At 42.9% G+C, this 15,769-nt stretch overlaps 1 protein-coding gene across 2 annotated transcripts in view; it reads left to right on the top strand.

The window, feature by feature from the left end:
• Positions 1-13,107: 13,107 nt before the first annotated feature.
• Positions 13,108-15,769, top strand: part of PPTC7 (protein phosphatase targeting COQ7) — a 37,349-nt gene continuing 34,687 nt past the window's right edge. Inside the window, exon 1 of one of the 2 annotated variants that reach the window (XM_043557562.1) lies at positions 13,108-13,648. In XM_043557562.1, coding sequence (XP_043413497.1) covers positions 13,426-13,648 — 223 coding nt within the window. In that variant the 5' untranslated portion in view covers positions 13,108-13,425. The remainder of the gene's footprint in view (positions 13,649-15,769) is intronic. The other variant, XR_006293865.1, reaches the window with a different exon arrangement.

Below are 15,769 nucleotides of genomic sequence, written 5' to 3'. Positions count from 1 at the left end.
GCCCTAATTAGAGTTCTACTAAGAAACAGAATGTCCTCTGGAGCAAGAATGATGCTGTAAAGGACGTTATTTAACACCAATACTTTCTCAGGCCTTCTTGCACTTAGACTTTCCTAAGTCCCACCCTCCAATGAAAGGGTTGGGAGACTAAGAGGCATTGAGATAGTCACCAGTGCAGAAAGGGGTGTTGCAGTGTTGAAGTAGCTGGACGGGAGGATTTAGGAATTACAGGCCAAAGGTAACAACTCTCAAAGTGTCCCCCAAATTTTTAAGCCAGACATCTCCTTTTGAAGAAAACATTATCCAGAATTTGGAATTAAGACCAAACGAGGGCGGCGTAGTTCTTTCCATGTTATCTGGGACATTGTTTAACAAGCCCACCCAAGGATGAATTCTCTAACAGGGGTCTGGAAACTTTTCTTATAAAGGTCTAAATAGTAAATATTTTAGGCTTTCAGGCTATATTCTCAACTATTCAACTCTGGTGTCTTAGCACTCTCATTGTACAGCAAAGGCAGCCTTAGACAATATGTAAAATGGCTATGGCTGTGTTCCAATAAAACTTTATTACAAATGTAAGCAGCAGGGCCAGATTTGGCCTTCTGGTCATATATATAAGACAAAGAATGTAATTTTTTTTGCCTAGCTATTTACTATTGGTTAAAGGCTCAGGTTTTTGTCTGGTAGAAAATTTCAAATCCTTTCTAACCAGTACAAAAAAATAAACTCTGAAATTTATAGTTTCTATTACCCTGTGGAGATTAACCAGTTTTGTATCTAAGTTTCCTACTTCTCAAAATGCTCTCTGAACCAGCTTTACTATATTACTGTCTCCTCTTTAACAAGTTAAATAAATTTTTGACGTTTATCCTGTATTTGAATGAGTCATGTTGTAACTTTTGACATTGTTATTTGTTATACTCTTGTTGTTCCCTAGCAATTATTGTTCCCTCATTATCATGGAGGGTAGCAAAGAAAGAATTTAGGAACTTCATCCTAATCTGTTGTCAAACTCAGAGAAGAGAAACCCCCTGTGGTAGGGGCAGAGTTTTTGTGTCTTTGGCAAGGAATTTTTTTAAAAGACTGTATCATTTCCCCCTGATTCCCCTTGGCATGAATACGGAACAATTCTTTATATTAACAAAAAATAGACTATGGGAGGATTCATTCTATCTTACCCAACCTCCGTTGACCTCTAGGATTTCACTTCCACATTTTAGTCCTGAAACCCTGGCTCCCGCAAATCTACTTTTTTAAAAAATATTTTTTATTTATTTTTGAGAGAGAGAGAGCAAGCAGGGGAGGGACAAAGAGAAAAGGAGACACAGAATCTGAAGCAGTTCCGGGTTCTGAGCTTTCAGCACAGAGCCCCGTGCAGGGCTCAAACTCACGAACCGCAAGATCACGACCTAAGCTGAAGTCGGCTGCTTAACCGACTGAGCCACCCAGGCACCCCTCAAATCTACTTTTTAAAGCAAGCTCCTCACCATGGTGTTATGAACTAAATGTTGATGTCCCTCAAAATTCATATGTTAACGCCCTAATCCCCAATGTTACTGAAATTGGAAACAGGGCTTTTAAGATGTAATTAAAGTTAAATGAGGTCATAAGGATGGTGATTATGGATGAGGTCATAGGCAAGCCACAAAGAGAGGCCTCACTAGAACCCAACCATGCTGGCACACTGATCCCAGACTTTCAGAACTGTGAGAAAATAAATGTCTGTTGTTGAAGCCACCCAGTTTATGATATTTTGCTATGGCTGCCAAAGCTAAGACATCACCAAATGTATTCCCAGCCCAGGACATTTACACTTGTTGTTCCCCCTGCCTGGAATGCGCTTCTTCCAGAATTATGAATGATTGGCTGTTTTTCCGCAAATTTTCACTTAGGTTTCAGATGAAATGATACCTTTCAGAGTAGCCTTCTCTGCTCACCCTAATGTAGCCTCCCCACTGTAGTCATTTACCTGATCACGAGATCGTCTCTTTGCATGTCTATTGGACAATTGGCTTTTCTCTTCAGAAATGCCCTTCCTCAGGACTCCTGGTTGGCTCAGTCAGTTGGGCGTCCGGCTTTGGCTCAGGTCATGATCCCACAGTTCATGGGTTCGAGCCCTGTGTTGGGCTCTGTGCTAACAGCTCAGAGCCTGGAGCCTGGAGCCTGCTTCGGATTCTGTGTCTCCCTCTCTCTCTGCCCCTCCCCTGCTCACTCTCTGTCTCTCAAAAATAAATAAATGTAAAAAAAAAAAATTTTTTTTTAAAGAAATGCCTTTCCTCATTAAAAGATAAACTGAGTCACATTAAAAGTTTTAGAAGTTACTTGAACACAAATCCATTTGAATCAGGCAGCACCAAACCAGAAATGGTTAGGAGAGCTCCACCAACAGGAGCTAGGAGCAAGACTTCTGAGAGAAGACCAGGAAGCAAAGCAAAGCAATTACTTGATTGGCTGTACCTTAAGCGATTGCCTTATGTGAGAGAGCCCAGTTGGCTGTTTGTGCCTAGGTTTCAATTTCTTAACCTTGAGGCATTTACAGACTTAGCTTTTGGTTCACTTATATAGGCTGCTTGGGCACTAAGCCACCTCACTCTAATGGCTTCTTTGTTTAATTAATGTAACACCCCACTGGGCATTTTTCATATTTTTCTACTTTGTTATTGAGCTCTTTTTCTTTATTAATGTGAAGAAGTTCTTTATGTACTCTGGATACTAATCCTTTTTGACTTTATGCATTACAAATATCATCTCTCAGTCTATGGCTTATCTTTTTATTTAAAAACATTTTGGGGGTAGTTGGCTGGCTCAGTTGAAAGAACATGCAACTCTTGATCTTGGGGTTATGAATTCAAGCCCCATATTGGGTGTAGAGATTACTTAAATAAATAAAAAACTTAAGAGAAATATTTTAATGATGTCTTCTGTTGTGTAGAAGCTTTAAAAAATGTTATCTGTGGTAAAATACGCATGACATGAAATTCCTGTTAATGGGTAAAATACGCATAACAAAATTCATGTTAATTTATGTTAACATAAAATATGTATAACATGAAATTAAGTGTACAGTGTACAGTTCAGGGGCATTAAGTACATTCACGTTGTTCTGCAACCATCACCACTGCCCATCTTCAGAACTCTTTTCATCTTGCAAAACTGAGACTCCATCTACATGAAAAAATAACTCCCCATGCCTTCCATCGTCCAGTCCATAGCAACCACCATTCTACTTTCTGCCTCTATAAATTTGGCTACTCTGAGTACCTCATGTAAGTGGAATCATATAGTATTTGTCTTTCTGTGTGTGGCTTGTCTCATTAGCATAATGTCTTCAAAATTCATCCATGTTCGAGCCTGCATCAGAATTCCCTTCCTTTCTAAGGCTGACTAATATTTCACTGCATGGAAAGACCACATTTTGTTTATCTGTTCATCCACTGATGAATACTTGGGTTGGCCCCATCTTTTGCTATTGTGAATAATACGGCTATGAACATGGATGTGCAAATAACTGTTCAAGTCTCAGTTTTCAATTCTTTTGGGTATATGCTCACAAGTGGAATTGCTGGATCATATGGTAATTCTATGTTTAATTTTTGAGGAACTGTCGTACTGATTTCCACAGCAGCTATACCATTTTACATTGCCACCAATAGTGCACAAGGGTTCCCAATTCTCCACATCCCTGCTAACATTTGTTACTTTCCAGTTTATTAGAATAATGATAATAATATAATAATAAAAATAATTATTATTTTATAGTAACCATCCTAATGTGTGTGAGGTGCTATCTCTGCTGTTTTGATGTTCATTTCCTTAATGATTAGTGATGTTGAGCATTTTTGCCTGTGCTTGTTGACCGTTTTGTATATCTTCTTTGGAGAAATGTCTGTTGAAGTCCTTTGCCCATTTTTAAATCTTTTTTTTCTTTTTGTTGTTGTTTAGTTGTGAGAGTTCTTTATATTGTATTATATTATATTATAATCTAAAATATATATAGTATAAATATATATATTTATATAATTTAATTAATATATATAATATAAATATATTTATATTATATTATATTATATTATATTATATTATATTCCGGATATTAACTCCTTGTCAGATATATTACTTGCATATATTTTCTCCCATCCCATGCTTGCCTTTTCACTCTGTTGATTACGATCTTTGATAAACATAAGTTTTAAATTTTGACTTAATCTAATTTATCTATTTTTTCTTTTGTTGCCTGTGCTTTTGGAGTCATAGCCAAGAAATCATCGCCAAATCCAATGTCGTGAAGCTTTTCCTCCATATTTTCTTCTAAGAGTTTTAGAGTTTTAGCTCTCATGTATAGGTCTTTGATCCATTTTGAGGAAATTTTAACATTTAACATAATCAAATCGGTCAATTTTTTTTTAATTTTTAAAAATGTTATTTTTATTTATTTTGAGAGAGAGAGAGAGAGAGAGAGAGAGAGAGAGAGAACAAGCAGGGAAGGGGCAGAGAGAGGGGGAGAGAGAAATCCCAAGCAGGCTCTGCACTGCCAGCGCATAGCCTGATGTGGGGCTCAAACTCATGACCATGAGATCATGACATGAACTGAAACCAAGAGTCAGATGCTTAACTGACTGAGCCACCCAGGTGCCACTGATCAAAATTTTTCTTAACAATGTGTGTATTTTTATATATTATTGAAGTCATCATTTCCTATCTCAATATTCTATATTTTCTTCTATAAAGCTTTAAAGATTTGCTTTTGACCCCTGGAATTTACTCTTGTATATTGTGTGAGTTAGGGGTCCAGTTTAGTTTTTTTTTAATTTTTCCAAAGGGATAACCAATGTCCTCACATCATTTAAAAATAATTTTTTTCCTGGGGCACCTGGCTGACTCAGTCGGTGGAGCATGCAACTCTTGATCTTGGGGTTGTGGATTTGAGTCCCACATTGGGTTTAGAGAGTGCTTAAAAATAAAATCTTTAAAAATAATAAGTACCATTTCCCCCATTAATCTGTAATATTACCTCAGCTTCCTCTCAAGTTTCCATATATGCATGAGTCTCTTCTCCCTCTTAATACCTGCCTAGCTGAGCCTTCAAAAACTCATTTCCCTTTCATATCTATCTGGTCTACTAAGCTCACAGTTCTAGCTTTAAAAAATCGCCGCCTTGGGGCGCCTGGGTGGCGCAGTCGGTTGAGCGTCCGACTTCAGCCAGGTCACGATCTCACGGTCCGTGAGTTCGAGCCCCGCGTCAGGCTCTGGGTTGATGGCTCAGAGCCTGGAGCCTGTTTCCGATTCTGTGTCTCCCTCTCTCTCTGCCCCTCCCCCGTTCATGCTCTGTCTCTCTCTGTCCCAAAAATAAATAAACGTTGAAAAAAAAAAATTTTAAAAAAAAAATCGCCGCCTTACTCCATCCAGTTTAGTAAGCCAGTCCTTTATTTGTCTGTCACTCTTCCGCTGGTTCTGTTCCGGTAGTATGACAGAAGCATATTTTTAAAAACAACCTCATCCCTCCCTGATTTCCTCAGCAAACCTGTTTCCCAGAGACAAAATCTTCTGGGTATAAGCTTCATTAACTGCCTTCTTAGCTGTTAGGTTTTCATTAGCATTCTCTACCTCAACCCATAAAGAAACATTATCTCCTGTTTAATAGGGGCCCTGTTCTTTTTCTTTGTTTTCATTAATAAAATATACCCCCCATTCTATGGGTAAAGTTGAAGTCTGAGCTCCCTAAAGCCAAAGCCATGATCAAGGTTTATGTAATGAACAAAGCAAAGCTATTCTGGGATCTCAGTAGTGAAATGAGTCTTACCAGCATGTGACAAGCCAAATGTTAAGAAATCAGCCCCTCTGTGGGTCTTGTTCATGGCCCTGAATGAAACTCAGAACAACCTACAGAAGAACAGATTTGGGGCTATTAACTTTGTGGTGTCCACCTACACCCTGCATTTGTGCTGCCAGGAGGCTACAATCACACAAACGAGCTCTGCCGACCCTGTATAATTTAGCTGCCTCTGCTGTTTTAAAGTTTAGCTTAAAGCTTTGCTGAAAGACATAATACAAGAAGCAAAAACTGTCTGCCCACCAGAGCCTAAATGTTTGGAGACTAAAGTTCTGCCCTCTTTAAGGTAAGCCTTTCCTGGGACAAAAAGATTTTTTTCCAGTGGCCTAATCCCTGTCCCTGCCACCTGCTGAGGTCAAAGCTGTGCTCACATGGGTTAGGTCAAGGCCTGCCCCAGCGGCCCTTGTACTCAGGCCCCTGCCAGTTAAAATCCTGCCAAACAACTGTAGCTGTCACAAACTGCCCAGGTCAAAAACCCACTTGACCCACAATTACCTTTAAGCCTAGGGCCCTGACTGCACCAGAAACCTGATCTCCATGTGCTATTTTAGCCCCCCAAATGTCAGTCGGCATGCCCGCCCCTCAAAGTTTTCCGAAAAGAAAACTAACATGTTGGGGGTTTATGGAGTGATAATTAATTATACCCTTCTCAGCCTTTCCAAATTCTAAACCCACTAAGAAGGAGATGTATCAATCAGGCTGCCGGGGCTCAAAAGTATCAGCTTTATAAGGCTGATTGGAGAATGTGTCTTCATTGTGCACTCAGTTCCCCCTCCGGATTACATTGATTCACCTGATCCTGGGCTGGATTACTGCAAGCCTCCTCCAGAGGGACAGGTTCCCAAAGGTGGAGGAGGAAACACGAGTACCCCAGAGTCAGGCCACAGCAAGAAAGAAAAAAAGAGAAAGGGACTGGGCAACATGCTCAGCATCTTCTCCCAAACACACTGATCAGACCAATCACTCCTCACCCCATGGAAGGAGCTTTTCCTTCACTAGTTTTTCTAATGAGAAGTGGGAGCTCCTCCTCCTCTATGTAAATAAGCAGAGGATAAGTTCTCTTCTCACAGTTGTCTTGGGTTGAGGACTTATTCTCAGTTCAATCAATGTAGCCATGGTACCTGGATCACATGATGTGCTTGTCAGGATTCACCGTATTGCAAGCTAAACTCAAAGTGACTTAAGCAAAACAGGGAATTAACGCGAGTTCCTTTTTCAGGTAAAGCTGGGTTCAGGGGTTTGCTCAATGTCCCCAGGCCTCCATTTCTTACCATCTGTAGGCTCTGCTTCTCTTTGTATTACTGCCTTTATTCTCAGCGTAGCTCCTCCTAGGTAGTGGCAAGAATGGCCATCCGCAGCTCCATTCTTGCAGTCTCACCACCTTACAAACCCTGGTGAGAATTTCTCCTTCTTAATACTTCCAGCAAAATTCCATAGTGGAATTTCATTGACCCACCTTGGGTTACGTTGCCTTCACTCTGGACTAATCACTGCGACCAAGAGAATGTACTGTTCTGATTGATGATACCTGGGCCACGCGTCCACCGCTGGTCCAGGTCCACCCAGTCTGCACGAACCAAGGGGGTGTTGGAGTGCACCTCCAAGGAAAATCAAAATACCATTATCAGAGAACGGATTCTAGGTGGGAAAAACATGACCGTCGCACATAATGCAAAGCAGGGTAAGTTCAATGAAAAGAACAGCCTGTGGCTAGTTCCTTCAAAGAGCTTTACAGGGCAGGCGCCAAGAGTTTCCTGGACACCTCTCCTGTTCACCCTGTCTCCACCCATTAACTTCATATGGGATGAACATGCTGCTTGCTCCCTTTCCTTAACTGTAAAATAAGTTGCTTGTTTAATGTGATCTCTAAAGTTCTTTTATTCAACAGCATTCACCAATTTGATTTATTTAGCATCTATATACATGCCAGGCACTGTTCTGGACATGTGAGTAAAAAAAAAAAAAAAAATAGACAAAATCCCCTGCTTTCCTGGAACTTACATTTTAGTCAGTGGGGGAGCCAAACATTAAACAAAATAAGTAAGTCCTACATGCTATGAAGGAAACTGCAGGTGGGACTCTTGGGTCGTCCCATGGTGACGTAGTCACAGCAGATGGTATAGGTAAAGCACATGGCAAGTGTTCAGTCTATGGTATCTATTATTTTCACTCTATTATTCTTTTCATCGCTCTTGGTTTTTATTATTTTATTATAATTCTATTATTATTTATTACTTTATTATTACTACTGGCATATTAAAAGCATTGGGTGACCCCTTGGTGTCTCCAGCATTAAGAACCCTCAGTTTAGGGGGCACCTGGGTGGCTCAGTCGGTTGAGCGTCCGACTTCGGCTCAGGTCATGATCTCACAGCTCATGAGTTTGAGCCCCACGTCGGGCTCTGTGCTGACAGGTCGGAGCCTGGAGCCTGCTTCTGATTCTGTGTCTCCCTCTCTCTCTCTGCCCCTCCCCCACTCATGCTCTGTCTCTCTCTCTCTCTCTCTTTCTCAGAAATAAACATTAAAAAAATGTTAAAAAAAAAAAAAAAAAGAACCCTCAGCTTAGGATATAAGGCCCTCTGCCATAGGTCCTAAACTATTTTTTTACTAAACTTTTTTTTTTACTTTATTTGTTTATTGTGAGAGAGAGAGGGGGGGGGAAGAGAATCCTAAGCAGGCTCTGCCCTGACAGTGCAGCCCCTATGTGGGGCTCGAACTCATGAACTGCAAGATCATGACCTAAGCTGAAACCAAGAGTCAGATGCCTAACCAACTGAGCTACCCAGGCGCCCCAGGTCCTAAACTATTTTTTAAATTGAGATGTAACTCACATACTATAACATTCCCCGTTTAAAGTGTACGGTTCAATGCTTTTTAGTATATTCATAAGGTTGTACAACCATCACCACTATCTAATTCCAGAACATTTTCATTACCCCAAAAAGAAACCCCACACCCATTAATAGTCACTTCCCATTTCTCCCACACCCTAGCCTATGGCAACCACTAATCTGCTTTCTGTCTCTATGGGTTTGCTTACTCTGGATATTTCATATAAATAGAATCCTACAACATGTGGTCTTTGGGGACTGGTTTCATCATGTTTTCAAGGGTCATCCATGTTGAGGTATGTATTAGTGCTTCTCTCCTTTAATGGCTGAATGGTTCCTAAACTACTTTCCTAGCCCCATTTTTCATTTTTCTTCACTCAAACCCTAAGGTTGAGCTGCACTGGATTACTTGTCCTTCTCCATACTCTGCCTTTGTTTTCTTTCTTTCTTTCTTTCTTTCTTTCTTTCTTTCTTTCTTTCTTTCTTTTTTAATGTTTATTTTTAAGAGAGAGCGCCAGCAGAGGAGTGGGACGGGGAGGGGCAGAGAGAGAGGGAGACACAGAATCCAAAGCAGGCTCCAGGCTCCAAGCTGTCAGCACAGAGCCTGATGCGGGGCTTGAACCCACAAACTGTGAGATCATGATCTGAGCGGAGTCGGGCGCTCATCCAGCTTCGGGCGCTCATCCAGCTGAGCCACCCAGGCGCCCCTTTTGTTTCATTTCCTGCCCCTCCTCAGACCTCTCTCTGTGCATTCACACCTCTCACAAATGTCACCTCTTCACAAAGTGCCCTGAGTGTTCTCCCTCCCCCCACAAAGGGTCCCATTTTTCCTCCCCATGCTCCTTTTTTTATTTCAACCGATGATGCTTATTTTTTCTATATATTTACTTAACTTTAACCCTCCTACTCCACTGTGGTTGCCATGAAGGCACTAACTTTTTAAAATCCCTTTCCCACAGCTTCAAATGTAACAAGTGCTCATCAAATATTTGCTAACTTGCATGGCATTGGTATAACCCAGTGGTTCTAAACTGGGGACAGTTTTGTTCCCCAGGGGACATTTAGCAATATCTGGAGAGCTTTTTGGTTGCCCTAACTAGGAGGTGAGGTGTGCTACTGACATCTAGTAGATAGAGGTCAGGGTTGCTGCTAAGCAGCTTCCAATGCACAGGGTAGTCCCCTACACACCGCCCCCCTCCCCCACTAACACACACACCAAAAAAATTATCTGGCCTTAAATGTCAATAGTGGCAAAGTTGAGAAACATTGCCACAAACTAATTAATGCTCCTTTTGAATAGGTTAGCAAAAAGAAGTTAGGAGAGATCAGTGTATGACTTTGGCAGAAAATCTTATTAAAGAATTTTTTTTCTTTTTTTAGGAGCTGAGGGTAACTCCAGTGCAAACCTCTTTCCTAATGCCATAGTAGGTGCCCTGGGAACACAGATGGTATTTTCACCACTTGTTCGCCTTTGAGAGTGACAACTGACCTCCCAGGAATCTTTGAAGTGCTAGGAATGTAATTCTGTTAAGGAAGAAAACTCAGGGATTTTTAAATCTATCAAAATGTCAAAAGTGAATAGTACTTCTGGGGGAGGGCAGAGGAAGGTGTTTTTTTAAAGTACCCTCTTCTGGGGGTGCCTGAGTGGCTTAGTCGGTCAAGCATCTGACTTTGGCTCAGGTCATGATCTTGGGGTCTGTGAGTTTGAGCCCTGCACTGGGCTCTGTTCTGATAGCTCAGAGCCTGGAACGTGTTTCAGATTCTGTGTCTCCCTCTCTCTCTGCTCCTTCCCCACTTGCGTGCTCTCTCTCTCTCTCTCTCTCTCTCTCTCAAAAATAAATAAACATTAAAAAAATTTTAAAGTATCTTCTTCTGGCTTCCCCATGATGGTGAAACTTTTCAGATCTATCTCTGGAATAAATGATTCAAGGGAACCTGAGGCCTTGTCTCCTCTCCTTTCTAAAAACTGCTAAGGAGTTTTGAGAAAGGATTCTGTTCACATTGTGCTCCAGTGAGCAACTCACTTGCAGGAAACTCATTTGCAGGAAACTCAAGGCACCCGTATCATTTAACTGAACACAGCAGCCCCATCAGAGCAGAGGTTACCAGCTTCAGAGGCACTCATCTCATCCAACCGGTTCTTGGGAGTGACACGGAAATTAGATAATATATGCTCTGAAAATGAAAGGTAGGACAGTCTGAAGGAGTTTGACGAGGCAAGGAATAGGGGTTGACGTGCTATTTTAAAAAGTTTGTCCTTGGGGTAGAATTACCTGACAGCCCGGCTGGGATTTGGTAGTGGTGTGTGTCGTTGAAAGAACAACCTTTAGCACAGCTGGCATAGACATAAATGCCAAGCAGAGGATCCACAAGACTCTACCCCCTCTTCTGGACGTGCTCCAATTCTTGTGGGCCATAAAGAATAGTAAGGCGGGACTGCGTTCTTGGAATCGCCATATCTTTTATCCAGCAAATGAACTTTTATTTCGTCTGCATAGTTGACAAAATGCCCTTGCTATGTGAAGTGATTTATTCAGTCCAATTTTTACGAAAACCCTTAAGGACAGAAACATATAGAGTACTCGGCACACCGAAACACAGAAGTGTTTAATGATGACAGTAATTAGGATAATGCAACAATGTGCTTTGAGTGAATGTTTGGCAGGACTTTAGATATATTAAGAATCACTTAAATATATATATTATATACTTTTTATATTTTATATATAAATATAAAAATATATATTATATTATAAAATATATATATTATAAAAATATATAAAATATCTATATATATAAAAGATATATGTATAAATATATATATATAAAGATAGATATATATAAAGATATATAAAAAAGAGTCACTTAATGAAATGGGAGTCCCCAGAGTAACTGCAGTTCTGTCAAAAGTGAATTGGAAGAAGACCAACGCATCTGAGTGATATTTATGTTTTAATAAAATTAAAAATTATTCCAAATTGGATCACTTGCCTCAAATCTCAATTTTCTTTTGTAACCACCCTTCAATCATTCTTGTATTCAATGTTATTTTTTATATTATTTATGGTTTCTATTCAATTATTTCCTCTTTTATTCAACATGCAATTACAAACTCCCTACCATGTGCCAGGCTTTACATTGGATTCTAATAATACAATGGCAAATGATTCTTGGCCTTGAAATTTTAGCAAATAGAACTATTCATTCATTCTTTCATTCATTTACTGAAGTATCCACTGTGTGCGCATACATTCTGGGTATACAGCAACAAAGAACATAGGACCCTGAGATAATAAAATTACATTCTAGTGAGTAGAAGGAAGAGCAAGAGCAAAGGTCCTGAAGCAGCTGTGAGCATGGCTAGAGCCCAGCTAGTGAAGGGGACATGGCACCAAATGGGATGGAGAGGTACCCAGAGCTAGATTATGTATGGTACGGTATGTAATCTGGCATGGTGTGTAATCTGTACGTGCATACACACATACAAACATATTGCACATATTGGATGAGCTAACCTTTCCATTAGATTACAAACTCGCCGTTAAATTTAGTTATTTAACCTAAATAATTTCACAAGAAGTGTGTTAATAGTCAAACTTTGGAGAAGCCTACTGTGCTGTTTTTATTAGGGGTGGGCTGAGAGCTTGATAGAAAAAAGTAAAAGAACTGCCTTTCTTGCCAAGGGCTGTCCTTCTGAAGAGAAGAGGTAGCAGCCATAGAAGGAGAAAGGAGAGACCTCATCTTTGCAAGTCTTTGGCACTGCACCTCTTCTGGGCAACTCAAGCTAGAGGTCAGAAGACCTGCTCATACAGGTGGGCCCTCAAGATAATTAAGATTTGGGGCAAAGAAGTTTGGGGCTTGGAATTTTTTTATTACCAAATTGGCAGAACCATTTGCAAAGTCTGAAACACTTCTATATAGCCATATCTACAGTGACCATTTTTTTTATCTACATCACTATCTTCTCATTCAACCCCTAGTCTAATAAGGACAGAAACATCTCCCCGAATTTTCCTAAATAATATGCAAAACGGCTCTTATTTCCAGATTTCTGCCTCTTAACCCTTCCAGTATATAAATTCTGGAGATGTCACTAGAGTAGTATTATGTGACCTGACTCCAGTTTCTTTTGGATTTTTCTTTTAAGGGATGGTGGCGTTATTTAAAACAATAGCCTTTAAAATACGTGGTTAAAACAGGGAGGAAACTTTCAAACAGCCCATCTGTAATTCTCAGTAAATGAATTTAGGTCCCGCGTCTGGGGAATCCTCAAACGTCCTGGATGGTAGGCAGTGAAGTAAACAGAGACTACAACTCCCAGGAGACATTGTGTCCACTCCCTCTGCGCACGCTCGACCTCAAAGGCAGCCTGAGGCACGGGGCCCGAGAGGGCGTGGCTTGGGCCCGAGCCGCGAGCCGTGGGCGGGGCTGTAGGCGTGGCCACGGGGGGAGGGCGGCGCTGCCGGCGCGGCCCGGAACACGCTAGTGGAGCGGAAGATGGCGGCGGCAGCGGTGGCTGCAGCCGGGACCCCAGTCGGGCTGAGGCGGAGGAGCCGCCGGCTCTGACCTCGCTCTGGCTCCGGTGCGCGCGGCGCAGCGTGTGCGAGGCCCCGCGCGTCGGGCAGGGGCGGCGCCGGCGGCTGTGCGCCGCCCTGAGGAGCGCTCCGGCAGCGGCGCTGCTGCGGCTGAAGAGAGAGCCGGCTCCGGGCCTCCGCGTCCTCCTGCTCCCCGGGCCCCCCGCCTCCTCGGGGGGGCGGCGGCGGCGATGTTCTCGGTCCTCTCGTACGGGCGGCTGGTGGCCCGCGCCGTCCTCGGCGGCCTCTCGCAGACCGACCCCAGGGCCGGTGGCGGCGGCGGCGGTGACTACGGGCTGGTGACGGCCGGCTGCGGCTTCGGCAAAGACTTCCGTAAGGGCCTTCTCAAGAAGGGCGCGTGCTACGGGGACGACGCGTGCTTCGTGGCCCGGCACCGCTCAGCGGACGTGCTCGGTGAGTCCCCGGCTCGGGTCCCCCCGTTTCAGCCCCGGATCCGCCTCCTGGGGACTTCCCTGCTCCGGGCTTTCCCCAGTTCTCCGGGCGGTGAGAGGAGCCCGAGAGCCAGTAGTAGCTGCAGGGAGGGAGCGCTTACTATGTGCCAGGCGCGATGCCAAGCGCTCCAAGGTGCGTTTTCCGTTGGAACAACCCCCATTTTAGAGATGAGGAAACTGAGCCGCAGAGCGGTCGAGCTCTGTGCTCAAGGTCACCCAGCCTGAGATGTGACCAGTTTGTCCGAGTCCAGAACCGCACTGTTAGTCACTTGGCTCTGCTAGTCCCGACGACCTCGTCCCTTCCCCCGGAGACACCTGCAGACTCCTAACCTCGCTCTTGTTCCCTCCCTGCCTCCTCCCTCTGCGTGCCCCGGAGATCTCTGATTCTTCGCGTACTCCTGACGCCGCAGCCTGTCCACGGGCTGCGTGATCCAGAGCGGACTGTCGCGAGCCCCAGACAGCCCGGCCGCATTCTTTGACCGCCTCGATGGTGACCAGATCTCCATCCTTTTCGGAGTCTCGCAGGCGGTGGCGGTGGCGCTGGCCTGGTGAAAAAACACTCGCAGTACCTTCTCCCAAACTGATCTTGCCCGCTTGAGGTCACTTGGGGTGGAAGAGAATCTCCTTGACCCAAAATAGAATGGTCGAACCTTCTTCAAACTGCAGCCAAGAAAGCCTTGAGAAATTGGTTCAAGGCTTTTCAGGCCACAGGTGCTTCCGAAGGGCCTGTTCCAGTTACACCTTTGGGGACGGGAGACTAGCGTGAGAACTTACAGAAAGGGCTAGATATAATTCACAAGCAATCAGAAAGTTTGTCATAACGTACGTCTTTGGAGACAATGTGTATGCTATAGAATCGTATGCCATCGAATCTCCTTTAATGAGTAAAGCACTTCCTTTGAAATTGAAGGACATGCTGTCATTGAATTGGGTTCAAATGTCACTTTGGTTTCACTTCCCAGGTGAGATTGAGTTTTTGATTACTTTAAATTTCATATGCTGGGGCAAAGTTTGGCGTTGGAACAAATGGTCCTGTAACTTTTTATGACAATAATTATTTTTTAATTTGATCTCAGAATAACTGCTTATTATCTTTGTTTCTACTACATGTAGTGTTTGTGAATATGGTATAGAAAGGTTGTTCTCATTTTAATTTATGAACGACCCCATTACCTGGGTAGAAAAAATCATTTAGTGTTTAGGCAACACTCTTGATGTTAACTGTAAGAGGGTGGGAGAGGGTTCCTTAGGTGAAGGAGCTTGTAGATATCCTACAACTCCACTTTGAAGTCGGCTTGACCCTGATTCCGTGTATTTTTTTTAAAGGGCTGTCAGGAGCTGTCTTTTTCCATTACATTTAGAAGCTTCATTTAATGAGCTTGTGACCTGTGCTGCTTTTTCAAATTGCACTCATAGTGCAACAGGATAGGTGACAATGAGCCACTAAGGTTCCCCCGTGTAAATCTATGTAGTGGCTTTTGTGAAATATTTGCAATTTGATTGATGATTTGGGGACATTTTAATGAGCCAAATCCCTGTACTTAAGCTTGATTTAAAATTTTTGAAAGGGGCGCCTGGGTGTCTCAGTCAGTTGAGTGTCTGACTTTGGCTCAGGTCATGATCTTGTGGATCTGTGAGTTCAAGCCCCACCTTGGGCTCTGTGCTGACGGCTCAGAGCCTGGAGCCTGTTTCCGATTCTGTGTCTCCCTCTCTCTCTGCCCCTCCCCCACTCATGCCCTGTCTGTGTGTGTGTGTGTGTGTGTGTGTGTGTGTGTGTGTGTGTGTGTGTGTCTCTCTCTCTGTCAAAAATAAATAAACATTAAAAAAAAATTTTTTTTTGAAGGCTACTTTCTTAACGAAGTGGGGGTATTTCTAAGGATGGGGGAATTTTGGTCAAACCCATTTTGAAAGATAAACCTATCATCTTGGCAGAAACCCTGCCTAATTTGGTGCTGAGCCTTGCCAGGCTGGCTCTGTGATCTGTGATTTTGGGCAAGAGCCTCTCGACTCATTTTCCTCATCTAAACTAGAGGATGGACTACCACTAGAGAGTGGACTACGTGACCCTTAGGGACTTCTGACC

Source organism: Prionailurus bengalensis, chromosome D3 (assembly GCF_016509475.1).
Source record: "Prionailurus bengalensis isolate Pbe53 chromosome D3, Fcat_Pben_1.1_paternal_pri, whole genome shotgun sequence".
Classification (NCBI taxonomy): domain Eukaryota; kingdom Metazoa; phylum Chordata; class Mammalia; order Carnivora; family Felidae; genus Prionailurus; species Prionailurus bengalensis.
Note: the sequence above shows the minus strand (reverse complement) of the source record. Positions and strands in the feature narration are given on the sequence as shown.